Genomic DNA, 18528 nt, shown 5'->3' with positions numbered 1-18528 from the left:
AGTACTTATACTTATCTATATTATATACATATATAGTAGGTACATTATAATAATATACCGAGTGATCGTCGTTTTTTTTTTCGCATATAAAGTGATCGTATCATTCGTATCGCACATAATATAATAACAACAATCTTGGCCACCTGCAGCGTGTTCGGGACGTTAGCACGTTACGCGTGTATACAAATGCAGGCGCGTAATGTACCTTTTACCGCGCCGCAGACGATGAATAATAATTATTATGACATCACGATATATATATTTTATAATAAGGGCTCAGAGTCTTCTGCCGACGAGGCCCGCGGACCCCGCACGGAGATCGGTGCACGTTGTGCCCGCGCCGGAGTCATGACAGGTCGATACATATAATTAGGATTCTCCGCGAAAACCTGTCCATAAATCATCAACGTGACGATTCGCAGCGAAAACTTTCTTCTGCCGGGTTCGCTACACCGCGAATGGGTCACGACCGGATCGGCCGTCTGAGGCGTGTGTATAATATACCATCATATACATAAAAATAATGTATAATAATAATGCATTTTTATATATATATATATATATATAGCATACATGTATATATATAATGCTGCCGTGTCGGGTCGCCGAAAAATATTTTAAAAGCCGTGGCCGATTTTTGGGTTCTGAGGGTGGCATTAAAGCGAGGCCGTAGCATAATCAATATATAATATGTGGGTCAAGTTCGAAATCGGGCTGTACGCCCGTATAACTTATCACAAATCGGGTGGGGGGGAGGGACGACGATTAAGGGTGATTTGTTTATTATGATATAATAATACAAAAGTACGTCAACGATATCATTTCGGTGAGAGTGATCGTAGTCCATGTACATTATATCATATGTATATTCCGATATTCGTCACCGCGCGGAGTGAACTCGGCTGAAACCGAAATAAAACATAATTTTTCTGCTTCGTCACGATCGTAATACCTTAAGTATTATGCATTTAAACGTAAATAATTATCATCACGTATCGATTTATATAATTTCACTTGACTGAGGGTCACAGGCAGTGGCAGCGGCGTTCAATGATCGTCAAGGACGAGACGACGTCGCGTGTATATATTTGCTATATAGCTATAATATAGATAATATTATATATTCCGGTGAAAATCTGCGAACGCATTTCTGTACCATTTGATATAATAATAGATATACGCGTACATAGCAATATTAACTATTAAGTCATGTTTATACGTAGGTACGTATATATATAATCATGTAGGTACCTATATATGTTTTCTATAATCTAACGATTTGAGACACTTTGCAGCGTTGCAGGCTGCACGGTAGTCGATATTATAACTGCAGCACAGTCAGCGCACTATACAATAAGCCTTATATTATAATATCAGAGCAGTACGAGTACATTATAATAATATATCTACGGATAGTTGCGACGACGCCTGTTAATTGCATCCGTATTAAATACATTATATCACAACCGAGGACTTAACATTCGGCCGAGGCCGCGGGCACGGCCAACGCCCGCGACCTGCAATGTTGACGATTTGGATTTCTCAACTCGGACGTCGTCGGGTACAACAACAATAAAAATAATACTTAGTAATAATGATAATAGCTTAAAATATAATTCGTCCATACAATAATATTACCTATTGTACATATAATTTATAATAGGTGCGATGATACGGACAACGCGTAATAACGTTATATATGAAAATTGTATATATGTATAGCGCTTATAAGATTCTATATCTGCAACAGTTAATCGAATCTCCTAGATTTAATAACCATACATGCGTACTTATATATAATTGTCTACTGCTTATAAACAGTCGTTCCGGTAATATCGAGATATTATCACGGACCGTTATGTAATTTTCGTTTAGCGCGTAACGAGGAGACTTAAACGATCGGGTGTTTCAACAGGTGTCATCAGAGCCAAACATATTATAGACATCGTAATGTTGTAGGTTTATTATAAAAATGTTATCAGGATATTATAAGAAACGAAACGATATTCATAAATAATTACAACATTCTATATAGGGCGATTGTTCTTCTCCTTATTTTTCTAGAGTTGTATTGGGCCCCAATGTTTACATCTCCGATTTCCCTCATTACCCATATCTATAAACCTAGCTGTTATAATATTTTGGCGTTTCGTGTACGGTCTTCAAACCACTACTGCATTTAAAAATATATATTATATACTATTTTTTAATATTATAATTTTTTTAAGTTTTTTTTTTATTAATGATGCTATATTATATATATTTAATTTCAACACATTCTGAAGCAAAATTTCAATGTAATTCAAAATATAATAGGTACCTACTCAATGAGTAGTTAATAGTTATAATTATTTAGGTAGGAATATGCATTTAAGGTTTATATGACCCAATAGTGTGGCGAGGACAGAGATACTTAGAATGATATCCTTGTTATGTTTAAATATGAAATTAAATATGTACCATGTCATTTAAAAAAATTAAGATCAAGAAATAATAAAGATAAAAATAAAAAAATAATTTGTTTTGGAAGTGCCGTTTTTAAAGACTTCAAATTATGTAAAAAAAAATGATTTCAAAAAAGTAATACTTTTCGAGAAAACTTAAGTTTATTTTTATATTACTTATACTTTTACACCTTCTCTATACCTATAACTAGTTGGTAAAATTAAATTTGTACTTCTACAGCTGCAGGTTATAATAGGTATATATCATTGATTATGTATTTTTCACGAATGTCTGAGTCGGTAATGATCTTAATAAAATTACCAGCACGGAAAAAGTGATAAAATTGTATCTGTACAATTTAATAAATTTCCCCGAAGTGGCCGACCAAGTTTTTTTCACTGTTATTTTCCGATTCTCCTCGGTTCGTAAGTAACCGGATAACGAAGAGAAGAACAAAGTAAGTAGGATAGAAAACTGATGGAAGAGGCATGCACGCTCGCGTGAGAGAGAAACAAAATGTCTGCAAACAATTTCAAACAGATCAATCAAAAGCGAAATATTAAATAAAGATCATTTATAGCTTTTTATTGTTGTGCGTTACGGACGTAACCGACACGCGTTGACAACTCAATTCCGTCACCGTATATACATACATTCCGTTATATTATATTGTATGTCTATTCACAATGACGCAACCATATAATATTATATATTATTGTGCGTATGACCATTTATAATAATCGGATAATAATTTATTGTTCCAGGGACATCCGGACGACGACACCAAGCCCAATGAGATCACAATGTTGCTGACATTTCTACTGGCAGGTGAGTGAGACGGGGGTGGTACCATCGGGATGTCTGTAAATAATCCACACGACACACACACACACACACACACGACTTTAGTACCAGCTATCCGTATGTACATGTATAGATGTAGGTATAGAAAAATGCATATTATACGCTGCAGCACACATCATGCACACGCGGCCGTCGATACGACACAATATATTAATAAATCAGTGTACAAAAATATGAAACAATTCACTACCTATTAGAAAACTCGCAACCGAGTCACGTACTGATGGGGGAAAATGAGAATGGAAAGAAAAAAAATGGACAAAAAAAAATCCATTTATATTTTATACGTTTTCAACAACTCTCTCGGTTGTTTTGTGTTATGTATAGTAAAAATATTCTTCGTTGTCATTGTATTATATTATTAAATTGTCTTACATTATATATTATAGGTTATACCTACGCCGGTCTGTTGCTTGCAACGTTATATTGTGTTGGCAAATGATAACATGACAAAATTCCTCAAATTTCTATTATTATTTTTAAATTTTATTTTTCAAAGTCTATATACGAGTTTATTAATATGTACGTAGTATAGTTGTCACTTTAAAACAATAAAACCACTGAAATAAATTTATATCAATAATTATTATAGGTAACATGTGTTTTAAATGTTGGCTGATTTTGTGAATTACTGAAAGAATAATTCAAACACTTATAAATAAAAAAAATTTTATCAACATTTTGATAAACCATGATTGATCTTTTACCAGTTATTATAATATCGTCAAACAGCATTAATTTATTCATTCATTCTGAAAATGGTAGATTTTATGTATATACTTATATAGAGAGACTTGTTCTGGCTACAGCCTGTTTAGCAGAGATCACAATCCAATTTTACATAGAATGATGTAACTGTATAATGCATAATATAGATTACATTATCGCACTGTAATAACGTCCTTGGAAGGTCGTCAAGAATCGTTTTAATCGTTGAAAATATGTACTAAAATTCCTTATATATACCTATATATATATAATCATTATTAAAGGTAAATCGATACTTTAACAAACATTATAGTGAGACTGAGACATACTGCCACACTGGCACAAACCAGATATTTAATGTTTACTAATACTAAATTATTACAATGGTTACGAAGGTATTAGTTCCACATTTTTGTGCATTACAAGTTTTTTTGTGAAATTTAAATCAATAATAATTATACAATACATATAGGTTATATAGATACTTTTAAAAGGCACTATTAATTGATTACTATAAATTAGTATATACTATATACTATATTATTATATAGTTGAAACCCACTCGATAAATTTAAATTAGTGTTTTAAGAGGACGTGATACCCGCATGTGTTGTCTCCGTCTTACAAGTGCGTAACATGGCAAATTTTACATTCAGCAAAACACGTGTAGCTCTGTTAGTTTAAAATTTAGAGTGAATTGACCTTTAATAAAATTTAAAGGTAAGAGAGTATTTGAAAATTGTAAATAGTTTTTACATCTGAAAATACTCATAACTCGCTTTAAAATTAAAATATGATAAAAAGTATAATATGAGGTTGTCTATGAGGTGATAATAATCTTATTTTTAAATTTCATCAGAGGTCAATTCACTCTAATTTTTAAACTATCACATCCTCTTAAGTATATGATATTGTAATGCCGATCGAATAAAATAGGCCTGTCAGCCGGTCGGGCCAATCCCGAAACTAAAATTTTGAAATCAAACCACACTCGTTAAAATTTTTAACCACAAAATCAAAATTTGTAACCCAAATATCAACCTGAAATATTTGTTTTCTTTTTCATATAGTAATCTTACATACGGCAAATCATACTATGCTACGACGTATTTTATTTAATTATTTTTCACATTTTAATATAATAGAGTTATCGGTTATTGGGTAATTATATAAGTTTTAATATCGGTAAAATAAATACCTCACACCATTTAAAAGTGAATTGTATAATGTCTTTATAAAACGTGTTTTTATCTTGTTGTCCCAAAAAATCGTTCGATTGTATTCAAAATTCGATAACGTTATAATAATCGATTGAATGTTACTAAATAAACGAATATAATATTTTCACGATTAGAGAAAAACTGCAATTAAAAATTCATAATTTTCGCATATTTTTATCGATTCAAATGCTATATAATATGTCGTGGCTACTATAATAGGCATATAATACCACCATATATTGTAATCGTTTTAAAAAACCTATATCAATAATCGGGATGAAATAATACGTTATAAACTTTATACCTGGTATCTTGGTACTCATACATATACTTCACCCGCCGCAGAATCATGATGTTCAGTCTGGTGCAATCTCTCCGTGCGGCACAAACGTGGTTTCACCGTAGTAATATAATATATCATACGCAGCATAATATAACTATATACTTTTTCTAACGATTTTTCCACGAGTTTCGAAATCAAAGTAGCAATTTAATACCCCAAGGTTTGAAAGGGTTAGAATATTGTGCACATGCGATGTCGGTTTTGCTTTACGTCATTTGACTTCTGTTCTTGCCGTAGTAGTTGTATCTTGTATATAATGTTTCTTAAACTCGCGTGCACCGCGTTTGATCGTTTATGGGCAGGCAGGAATCGCCCAGATCCGCTTACATAAAAACATATTATTATCGCAAGAAAGAGAAAAATCGAATAAAAGAAGTGTGCGAAACCGGTTGTTTGGCGGCGTGCGATTTTCGTGGAGGTACGCAAAACGCAAAAAAAAAATGCCATGAAAACCTTGTGCGAGAATAATATTATGTAGGTATATATTTCTAGTATACCTATAATATGGTACGCGTATATTATAGTATATAATATAATATCTAACGATTCTTTGGCACGTGAGTGAGAATCCAAAAACAAAACAAAACAAAAAAATCAAACGTGTTGATCTTGAGATCTCCCGAACACCTGTCCATTGTTCTGTCGTGAGATATAAATAATAACGTTTTAAGTTGCATCCCAACAATCTTAATGGTGTTATTGTATTATATACAGTTGTGAAATTATTAACATTATACGACCGCGCAGATAAACGTTTTTTAAGCCTAAAAATGTTTTTTTCGAATGTGAATTATGATTTCTAACAGTCAATGATACGTATTTAACTTTAAATTGAGCACATATATATATTATTGTAATTTTAAGTCATATTGTAGGAACTTGGAAGTTTTGTAGGAAACATATTCATTATTCATATATGACGATGATAAACACAAAACACAAAATAATCGGTCGACAAAATCACGGTTATTCAATGTCCAGAATTTAAATGTCTATTATTGCGTGTAACCTGTTTTAAAAATTAACCGGGTATCTATAATGATACTTAAATGAATAAATTATACTTATTTCCGAGGTTTTATGTTTTTTAAATTCTAAGATTGAAGCATAAATTATTAGCCAATTCTCTGAATTTTTACCAGCATTTTGAACAGTAGTTTTTAATTTGACATCGACTATTTAAATACCGTTTTTTTAATGAGATTTTTTTACTCTATACAAATATGTATATTTTTCGATTTTAAATGTTTATTTACATTTTATAAACTCATCGAGTAATAGAAATTGGTCATAGTCATTGGTTTTTACTTTTTATTGAAACCTACCATTGAGGGTAAAATTAAAGTACTCAACAGGCCGAGTTCTTGTCTAGATTTATGACAGAACGCGAGAATAAAGCTATAAAGTTCATTTTTTTTTTTTAATTTCCTATACCTTATTGTAAGTTACTACAAACACTACGAAAACATGTACCTATAATAACTAATAAGTAAAAGCCCATAGCCGATTAAACATCAATCACTTTGGTTTAGTCACTTTTCTAAAACACAAGTTTCAAGTGTGCATACCCATATATAGATTTCACAGCTGATATACCCCGGTTCTTGTAGCCCACTCAATAGTCGAAATTGATATTTCATTCGTTATATTTTAATTTTCGTATACATATAACTAGTAATATGTCGAGCATTATTTGCACAGTGATAAATGGCCACTAACATTGATAATGTATTTTGAAATTAAAATAAATAATTTTAAGTCGAATTGTACACAGCTAGTCCAAGAACTCAATACACATATTATGTAGATTATTACGGTATGGTATCAGAATAATTGTTACAGGCATGATGCAATTCGTGGTTTTCATGTTTATAAAGGTATAACGTATAATATGTAAAGACTATAAAGAGATTTAATGGTTTTTTTGACCATTAATCATACAGATTTCACAAAGCAATCAACATGCTAAATATTATTTCATTCAACGAAATTATATTTTTATTTAATGTTTGTAGGTTAGGTTAAATATGCGAACAATTTAATTTATTAGATATATCGATAGGTATGGAGATGAGATATATTTCTTAAATCATTTAATACATTTTGGTTTTCTGAAACAAACTATATACATTATATAATAAATACTTGTCTTTTTGGCTCTGTAAATAATTTAATTAACCAATTGTCGGCTAGATGTAAAATTACGTCATAACGTAATAAATTGGAACTTTCGAATTCCAAAATCACAATAAATCTAAAAACTGATGTCCGTATGCATTCTAAAGATATATCTATACCTACATGGATGATGATACATAAACGACCGCACGGTCGCCGTTTTGTAAGAACGATTAAAAACTCATATTAACGACGTGGCGATTTCTAATATAATATTTTTTAAATGTCTATCTGTTTACAACATGCCCTATGCCTATATAAAACACTATATTTACTCATGTATCGCTGCCATATCGAACCAAACTCGAGACGTTCAAAAACATTACGCCCACTGAACTCAGTTTGTAGCAGTTTTCGACGTTTAAACTTTCATCCGAGCCTCGGGCTCATCCGTTCATCATACGCGCCAATTCAATTAGATCCACTCGTATCTCTCGTCTCGGTCTCGTCCATTCACAATTGTATTACAAATGTTATAATTATGTTTTAATGCGAACACGCCTAAACGTAAGTCATAATTGCGTTCTCGAGCTCTCCTCCCCCCACACACACACACACACCCGGGTGTATTGATGTGCATACAAACAGACATTAACATATGTACTCGTATATATATATATATATTTGTATAATATAATAATCTTCAAACAAATGATAATTATTATTATTGTCATAATTATAATGATATACACGCCAAACAGGTAGCTGAAACAATGTGTGCCGGTCTGTGTATAAATACGATCTTACGCAGCCTCCGGATGTTTGATAGAATAGAATAATACGCCGACGATCAAAACCATAATGACGTAGGTACCTATATTATAATATGCACCATAAAAAATGTCAAGCTTTTCAGATCTTATTATTTATGTATATTTATATGTTATAATATATACATTTATATCAGATGCTAACTTAGTAGTAAACTCAATATAATAAAGATGTGACATGATAATTGCAAGGCTTTATACATATAATAGGTAAGACTGTGAAAAGTTGTTTATTTTTCAAATAATGCGATTAAAATTAACCATATCGAAATATTTAACTAAATATGTACATATATTAATTATGTGCAGTTTAAGATTGAAACTCTTCAATTGTATTGAATTATGCTTAAATACACATTCGAAGTACCTATATATTTAGTTAAACATGTAGTAAAATGCATTTTATAAAAATTATTATACCAGTAAATAAATTTAACGAAAAATACTCATTATTTTTACTCCATTATGTTAAGTCAATAAAAAACAATATTTTACAAACAACTATATATTTTTTATCATTATTAATTCCTAATACTAAAGCAAAATATATTTTTGAGTATTTTGACGTATAAAAATTAAATTTTATTCGAGTAGTTTATGAATATCTAAAGTTTTAAGAGGACGCCACACCCGCATGTGTTGTCTTCGTCGTATAAAGTGCGTAGCATAGCAAATTTTACGCTCAGCAGATCACGTTTATCTCCGTTATTTTAAAATTTAGAGTGAATTGACCTATTATAAAAATTAATGGCAAGAATATTACCAAGTGCATCTCATAAGCTTTTTATTATATTTTAATTTTAAAGCGAGTAATGAGTATTTTAAAATTGTAAATAATTTTTATATCTAAAAATACTCATAACTCGGCTTAAAATTAAAATATAATAAAAAGCCTATGAGATGTACTCGATAATAATCTTGCCTTTAATTTTTATAATAGGTCAATTCACTCTAAATATTAAAATAACGGAGATAAACGTGATCTGCTGAGCGTAAAATTTGCTGTGCTACGCACTTGTACGACGAAGACAACACATGCGGGTGTGGCGTCCTCTTAATGAGTGGAGTTGAGTGGCACTACATTGGTATCCCACAAAATGTTGATCCAATACTCTGATCATCAAAACTTTAATTTAAACTTATAGCTGAAAAACCACTTGTCCAAATTTTATGTTTACAAATCGAAAAAATACTCTGAATAATAATCTGATTTTGAATATAAAGTTAAAAATGTATGTCATCATTCAAAAAGTGAAAAACTCTAAAAATGATAATGACGAAAATGGTAAAAATAAAATTTTTCAAAACAATGGCGTTTCACGTTAAATAGATAACCTCCTATAAAATATTGTGCCGCTAAATAAATAATATGAATTGACGTCTGCAGATAATATAATAATGTAATAATATTACTATATCATATTAACGATTCTCGTAGCATTGAGATATCACCAGCTGCAGTTGATTAATTATTTTTTCCAACTTAAAATGGCCTAGTAGTAATTTTAACTTGTTTTTTTTTTTTTTTTTGGTAAATTTATACACCATAAAATTCGTATTAAAAAGAAATCATCTCTAACGACTCGTAAGGTCAAAATAAAATTCTGGACATTGTCCGTATTTTGGCCATGGTCATTAGCTTTCATCAATTTACACGCCCAATTAATACGAACACACCATAGTGTATACATGCAACCTACACGTATATTATATAGATATTTAAAAAAAAAAAAAAAATAAACAACACATAAGAACAAATTTCAATTAAACAGATTTTCATTGTACACGCATGGGTAACGGTGGCGGCGAACAACAACAACAATAATAATATTATTAATAATATAATTTCGTCCAGGGTCTGTATCGCAAGTTATGAAATCGTATTATGTTATATATTATTTATAACACATTATGCAGCGTTTTACGATACATGCATTATAACGATATACTATACCATGTTATGATATTTTATTTATTATGTTTATGTGTAATGATGGTGCGATTATAATATACCTAACATTAAACGTTCTGTCTTCTATGTGTGTAACAGTCCTCGATAGAACTTTGGAAAGAACCAAATGTTTTTTTGATAAATACATGCGGGCCACATTTATTTTTTAATTTAAGATATTCACATTAATATATATTGATAATAATTAGTTTGAAAATAAAAATATTCGATTTTACAAATAGTTTACATGAATCATTAGAAAAATCAATTATTACTGGGGGTGATGTATACCTAATAATCGTATTGTATTCATCTATTTTGTTGACATCAATTGCGGAACCTAGCTCTTTATTTCTTGCAACAAAATATATCGCATACACCTAATAGAACCACTAGAGAATTTATTTTTATTTTTTTTTTCGTGTTTTAGAATGTACATTTTAATTTTAGTGTGGGCCAGACAAAATGCGTAAATGGGTCGCGTAGTGCATACCGCTGTTCATAGTATACAAATAATATTACATAGGCACAGGGTCATCAAGGTGATTCACCTGTAATAAGCAATACTGCAATAGGCATGCTCATCCATATGCTTTTCATTCATTTAAATTCTGAAATTTGACATTTTTTATGTATACTTTAATATACTTACTTATAATTTCAAATACTTACAATTTTATATTATAAATAATGATACAATTTGTTGTTTTTATTTTTTCAAATGAAAACCCTCTTATATTTTCTGCTAATTGTTAATCAGATGCTTTTTTTTTTAAATAATAACATTCCCAAACGAGAAATTTCTTAGTTATCAAACTTTTATACATAGGTATCAAGGATAATATTGTTATCCTTTAATAATGGTTTTGTTTATAAAATTTAAAATAAATGTAAGATTTAACCTAGTACTTCTACTTACTATACAGGTACAATTTTGACTTGTACACTTGTATAATTCATAATAGCTAAGTACCTATAATTATTTCTATAATTTTAGAACCATCTTAGCTATAAGTACAAGCCTATACTATCATGTACTATAATTATTCCAGTAGGTAGGGTACTTATGATGATAAAATCGGAAACTAATTGTTGGAATTTCGATTTATATACATTATATACAGCCACTATACATCAACATTTTGAAAAATCTGTCTCTCAGTTCACAAAAAACAGTGTAGTGGTTGTCATTTGCAAAACAAAAAAATTAAGCTCACCAGGCATGCCTAAAGTTGCGGACAAAATCTAAGTAGGTGTTTAATAATATTGCTCTTAAAACTTCCATCAAGATTGATAGTTTGAACGAATTTTCGTTTATAAATTGCGGTGAGCGCGCGTAACATTGTGATGACGAATGCGCATCCCGCAGTATATATTATAATAAAACGTATTTTGTTCAGATAAACGATATAAATACAACAACGGCAATATTAATAGTATAATACGTTTTACGATCCTATACATGACAGTGTAGCAGACGGACGAACATTTAAACTTTAAAGAGCAACTGTTAATATTATTACACTATACACTTCCTATTGACATTGCGATCCGTTACATTTCTAAATTCTCGTCAGTTCAAACGCGCGCAATATTTCATCGATCGTTGTTTTAGTGTGGTCGGCAGACCGAGAGACACGACGCCAAAGCAAATGAATTGGCACTTAATAAAAAAAATATATAATATTTATATTAAACGGACCGATTGTTAAACATTGCGATTAATAACATAGCTACAGTAATAATATAATAATGATTATACGCGCGTATACGACGACGTCGTCGTTTTTACGGCCGTATTGCCGCGTGAAATGTGTGAGGTCGCCCAAAGCATCAAAAACGGACAGAGATCAACTTTCACCGTGGGAACTACAGCAGTTGTGATGTCGAGATGTGCAGTTATTGCTGAAGCAGCAGTGTATATAATATACGCCAAAGATTTTTTATGCGGACGCAATTTTTGATCAGTTCACTCGGGCAATGGCATAGAACGGAATACATTATATAGCGTCTACCTATTTATATATATATATATATAGATAGATATAAAAATAATGTGTGTGGATACATTATGACTATGAGTATGAATTATATTATTATATAAATGCGAGTGCGATGATGCGCCTCGCGGGTCTACTCCGAAATCCTGCCCGGCACACCACTTCGACGCTGACTAAACGACGACGGACCGAACCGCAATCGCAATTTATCATTTCTACCCGATATTGTATAATATGTATTTGGTTATTTATCTGTATATTCGATCGACGTCGCATATTTCGGTGTATTCAGTACCTACATTTTCTCGAATTTTGTACCATGGAGTCACTATAATATTATGAATTATCATATCAAGAAGCACTCGGAGGAATAACATATAACGCTCACTTAATAGTTAATTCACACATTTTTCAAAACCATCGGGGTATTGATACAAAAATTTAAAATTATATGAGACGATACAACTATAAAAACATTGATGAATAACTTAAAAAAAAAATTTAACTACTGCTAAATAGCTATTATTTATTATAGAAAAAGAACCTTATTAAAATTAATGAGCCTAAATGTAAATACGATTAGGATTTATAAATAATTTTTGAGGCTTACTAACTTAGTCGTTTAAAACTTTAACTCAATGATAAAAAAAAACATACTTTGAAATATCATCCGCGTACATCTTCACAATCATTAGTAAGTACTTCCTAAAATCTGCAGTTATTATCATAGGTTCAGATCTGTAGCAGTCTCCCCGTTTTCCATCAACCTCCGAAATTAGAACGTCAAGATTCGCTAATGCTCTATATGTACTTAATTCCTATATTGTGTATTATGCAGGCAAATATTAATCAGCCCTGTCAGGTCTGTACTTTTTTTTAGGGATTAAGATTTCGACAAATCACAAGTTATAGATCCAGGTAAGGCGTTGCTATACGGTATAATACTATGTGAATATAGTTTACGAATTTGGTCGTTGTATAAAATATCGACTAAAAATAGACGGCCTTCTGGGCCCTGAGTTCATGTACGTATTTAAGGAATTATTAAGCTGATGTATAGGTATTCTTTCTGCCTCCAACTATAGTGTTGTACGGTTTGATCGACTCAAAAGGAGTAAATAATATTTTACATTGAAGTGCTATAAGTTAAAATTATGAAATACCTATATACGAGTAGGTATTTATTGCTTTTTCGTACCATTCATTACGAGAAAAATAATAAATGCACATCATATTATTATTTTGCTGTTATGTAATAATTTAGTCATATTATCACTACTCAAATACAAACATTAAACTTTAAAATATATAATATTAAATAGACATCACTCATTCACTCACGTCACGGACAATTACGGATTTACAAGTTATGCATCAATATTACAATATATATATATATATATATACATATATGACAGAAGAAGAAATATCATATTTATGTAAACGTTTTATTGTATGTGTCAGCTGTCATTAAACATCAAATAGCCATTATTACGTATACAATAATAATATGGACATGGAACGGCCAATAACAAAGTATCCAGAAGTTATAATATATTTAAAAGTTTCTTATGAAAGTATAATTTTTTCTTCACATTTCCCTATACATTTTGTTTTACATTATTTAAAAAAAAACACTATATATTGATAAAATGAGTATAAATTACAGCTTACAGCATTATTTCAATATTTATTCGGTATATCTGGCTCAAATTTAATCATAAAAACATGTCGGTTGGTAAATATAGTTTAGGTATACATTATTATTATATTCCGGTTTACGTCGATGTTTGAACAAACGTTACACACTTGGGATTATAATTGTTTTGACTTCCCGGAGAAAGTGATGCGGTCATTTTGTCTGTCTGCGTACGTGTACGTCTGTAAATATATAAATATATAATATAATATATATATATATGTATATACATTTAAATCGCAAAATACAACCTGCCTACAACTCTGGTTTCATAATAATGTAACGACGGACTCCAATAATTATATGGGCAATATATAATAGACTATAGATTGGGTATATCTATGAAAAATATAAATTGCGTCAAATTTGTTTTTTTAAATTAAAATTTATACAGTTGAGAAATAATATGTATTTTTTCATCTGCGTTGGCATCACCGATTGTTCAATATAGATATATATAATATTATGTAGGAAGGTACCTTATTTTTACTTCATTAAATAAACAACTTGATGACTTAATATGTATATATGATTTATATTTTTACGCAAGTTAATAATAATAATTAATATATAATTAAAATCGCAACAGTTTTGAACGATTATATTTCCTAGCAGGTTATAAGATTATTATATCAAGCAAACGTCATGATTAAATAAATAAAGGTATATTATATAAATATTGGTACCTACCTATATTATCCGACTATACTGCAAATAACTGCTATCACGCTATGTTGCGAATTATGTATGACATTTAACGCTGGACAATCATTTTTTTGGTCTATCATATTATGATATATTGATATTGTAAGTGTATACAATTTAAAAATTTTATCATCTTCTTATAGTTTAAATGGATCATATAAACAACCAAAACAATTTTACGATATAGCACCTAATCGATAAGATAATTACACTTTAGAAAGAAAAATAATAATGACCGTTTAATCTAATCTTATTTGTCATCGCCATACATTTATTACATTTATAGTGACACATAAAATATTAATAAGTGAGTAAATATTTGCGCCGGGCGTGCTGTGTATTTAATATATATTATATATAACATAGTAAATATAGGGTTTTAGATAGATTTGCGTCCTACGTAATTGATAAATTATACATGCTATTAGTTTTTCGCTGAGATTTGAGTTTATTATAATATATTTATCGTTAAACAAGTAAAAAAAAAAACTGAAAATTTCGCTGCAATTTTATGTACCTAATTTGCGTCCATAACTACGTCAGCACACTTATTATCATGATTCAGTGGTGGGTAGTATAATATATTATATATAATTTTCCGTAATAATATAATATACCTGCAATTCCTTACCGAAGCGGTGATAAAATTCATCGACGCATTACACGCATATCAATATAATAATAATATATATATTTATGAATTAAAGAACGCACGTGTGCATTTTGTGCGACGATCAATTAGCTGCGCCGAACCGCGAAATCGCATTAAATTTTTAGAGCTGCATCACGAACGAGCATCCATACATGTAATATATATATATGTAGGTACACTAAATTAATGTGTACAACTTAGTTATATACCTATCGTTGGTATCATCGCTATTACCACGTTGGCAAAAGTATCTATACCTTATACCTAAGTAGTGTATATACATATACAATATATTAAACATGCGTTGTACCTATATACCTACACGTCATATATATGGGTACCGCGTTTCAACGGCGGCGGCGGAGGTCTGGGCGTGATTCCAGTCGCGTGTAAGTGCGATTATCGTCCGCCTCCCTGCATAGAACAAACAATATAGAAAGCAGATTATATTTTGACACAGTAAAAAAATAAAAATAAAAAAAATCGCGTTTTAATAACACACATAATATATATGCACACTCTGTCACATTATACTATAATACGTGTTCGGATTATTCGTATTACTACAGTTATATTATACGCGACAGCCGGTTCGGCCCGTATCGCGTGTTAAATAGTATGTTATTATAATAAACATAGCTAATATTTAAATATATATGAATAAGAAGTACAACAGATACCTTTTTACGCGAAATATAAACGAGTAGAATAAAAAATATATGTATAAAAAAAAACGGATGATAATACGCGGACAAGAAAGGCGTGAAAACAGCATTATACTAAACGTCATATGTGTATAAACTTTACATATATACTGTTACGTACGTGCGCATGGGTATGAACCCAATAATAGATATTTCGTTGAACAATTTACATTGTCAGTTCGTAGGTATAATACTGCGGCAATGTGCATAATAAATATATATATCTATGACTATCTTATATCTTTGGCGGGCACAGAAGGATTAGTTTTTTTTTCACGTGTATTATACTATAGTTGTGTAAACACGAGCCTTGATTTACGTAACGTGGGTGTCTCCAAAATATCGATTATCGTTTCAATTATACTAATAATATGTTCATATCATAACAAAAAGTACCGATGTGTGTATTATGTGTGTTGTTACAATAATATGCATAATATGCGTGGTGTGGTGTGTACAGTGCGGATTAAAATGTATATCTATTGTGTAATTAAGGGAAATAGCTATTGGAATTAAACTAACCAAATATTGATAATAATGCAAAATACAAAAAGTTAAAACATCGTCAATAGAAAATAATATAATACATAACATATATAGTTATAGTAGGTATATAATATATACTCATCCACGATAAAAATAATAGGTATAAACTGTAATGATAACTGTATTATTTACGACCTTCGTCGCATTATAATAATACGATTTAACGATAGTAGCCTATACTTGCCCACCTGCAGTATAACACCAATGTGCTGTAAGGTTTTGTGTAAAATTAAAAAATAGTATACGACTACTGACTCCGATTTTCATTATGTATAATATTATGCTAGTTCTCGCAAAACGCCCATAAAAAAAAAAAAAATAATAGATTAAATGATAAGTTTAATAAAATTTTTATATTTTTGTTTTGTTTCCAAACAATCGTAATGTGGCTCTGATTTTAATTATTGTTTACCATAATAAAACAGTACCTATACATAAATCGTATATAATGTAGGTATGAGTAAAAATTATAACTGGGGTAGACAGAATGTGTATATTTTCATATAATATGTGTACTTTTTTCCTTCTAAGGCCGCCCTTGGATAAAGTCACGCTTTGAAACACGCGCGTTGTATTGTTCATTTTTGAGTCACCTTGAAGTCACTATAGATTAAATTAGTCTGAAACAGCTTAGGTTGAGTTAAGATTTTCCAACGGTAAAACAATTGATACCAAACTGGATTATATATTGCGTAAAAACATAAATGATCAAAATCTTTGTATATTATTAATTATTTTGAATACTGATTGTTGGGTATACCCATACCTATGATATATAATATACCATTCCAACTGAAAGTACTAATTTTCCGTAATTACTTTGATTTGATTTAACTTTATATATACAAGGGTATAGGCTACGCAGCGTACATATGTATCGCAAATCTACAAGTACAAAAACCTCTATAAATACCCAAAACTCTCTATATATCACCGTCAGTCATGGTGATGTTTGAACTTAAGTATTTAAAATACATTCACATACAATATACATAACGGCCTCGGTTTACCTATATCTATACATTTAAATTCACGTAGAGTAATATAATATTGTATAATATGATGTTTATATCATGAGAATTACAATGATGCATCAATGTAGGTACTCATGAGGAAATTTAAATAATAACCCAATAATATAAATATTAAATATATTTAGGAAAAAAATTATTGTTTTGTACCTATTTAATATTCAATATTTTTCTCCGTGGTAAATAATGCATTAATTTATTATCGACAAAAAAATTGTAATTAACAGGTACGTAGTCAGGATTTTTTTAGTGGGTGTTTTAGTTTTAAATTTAAATTTAAATATACTTATGATATATATAAGGACTTAATACACTTTTTGGTAACAATCGATCTCTGTATTAATATAATATTAAATATGGTATATAGAACCATAAAACAACATTTTATTTTTTAGAAATCTAAAGTATATAACGATATAACAAATATAAATTGTTTTGTATAAATACGATTATAGGGTATGAATGTATGATCGATGGCCGAGGGTTGGAGTATTTTAACATTCAACATCCAAAACACACCCTTTCCACTGGCTTCAACACTAGATATTAACATTATTATTTATAACTTATAAGTGTTGCGACCGTATACATTGTGTTGTCTCTATCTTAAAAACGTACAATAAGCCAATGCCAATTAGAGTACAGAACATTTCATTTCTATTTTCTTGTTATTAATTTCAATATTGTATTGTGAATTACATTATATTATTTA

General features: G+C 30.1%; 1 protein-coding gene and 1 long non-coding RNA gene across 2 annotated transcripts in view; one reads left to right on the top strand and one right to left on the bottom strand.

The window, feature by feature from the left end:
- Nucleotides 1-18528, top strand: part of LOC107173625 (uncharacterized) — a 55453-nt gene that overhangs the window by 11321 nt on the left and 25604 nt on the right. The window contains exon 2 of the mRNA XM_089227094.1: nucleotides 3210-3273. Within this exon, the coding sequence (XP_089083220.1) occupies nucleotides 3249-3273 (25 nt within the window). The 5' untranslated portion in view covers nucleotides 3210-3248. The remainder of the gene's footprint in view (nucleotides 1-3209; nucleotides 3274-18528) is intronic.
- On the bottom strand, nucleotides 13912-16354 carry LOC149055744 (uncharacterized). Its single transcript, XR_016191538.1, has 3 exons — nucleotides 16216-16354; nucleotides 15858-15949; nucleotides 13912-14360 (listed from the first exon to the last, which is right to left on the bottom strand). It is a non-coding gene; the product is annotated as an uncharacterized LOC149055744 (long non-coding RNA).

Source organism: Diuraphis noxia, unplaced genomic scaffold, assembly GCF_037042655.1.
Source record: "Diuraphis noxia isolate RWA-SAM2 unplaced genomic scaffold, SU_Dnox_SAM2 contig0004, whole genome shotgun sequence".
Classification (NCBI taxonomy): Eukaryota; Metazoa; Arthropoda; class Insecta; order Hemiptera; family Aphididae; genus Diuraphis; species Diuraphis noxia.
The sequence above is the reverse complement of the archived record's forward strand: the minus strand, read 5'-3'. Positions and strand labels throughout refer to the sequence as shown.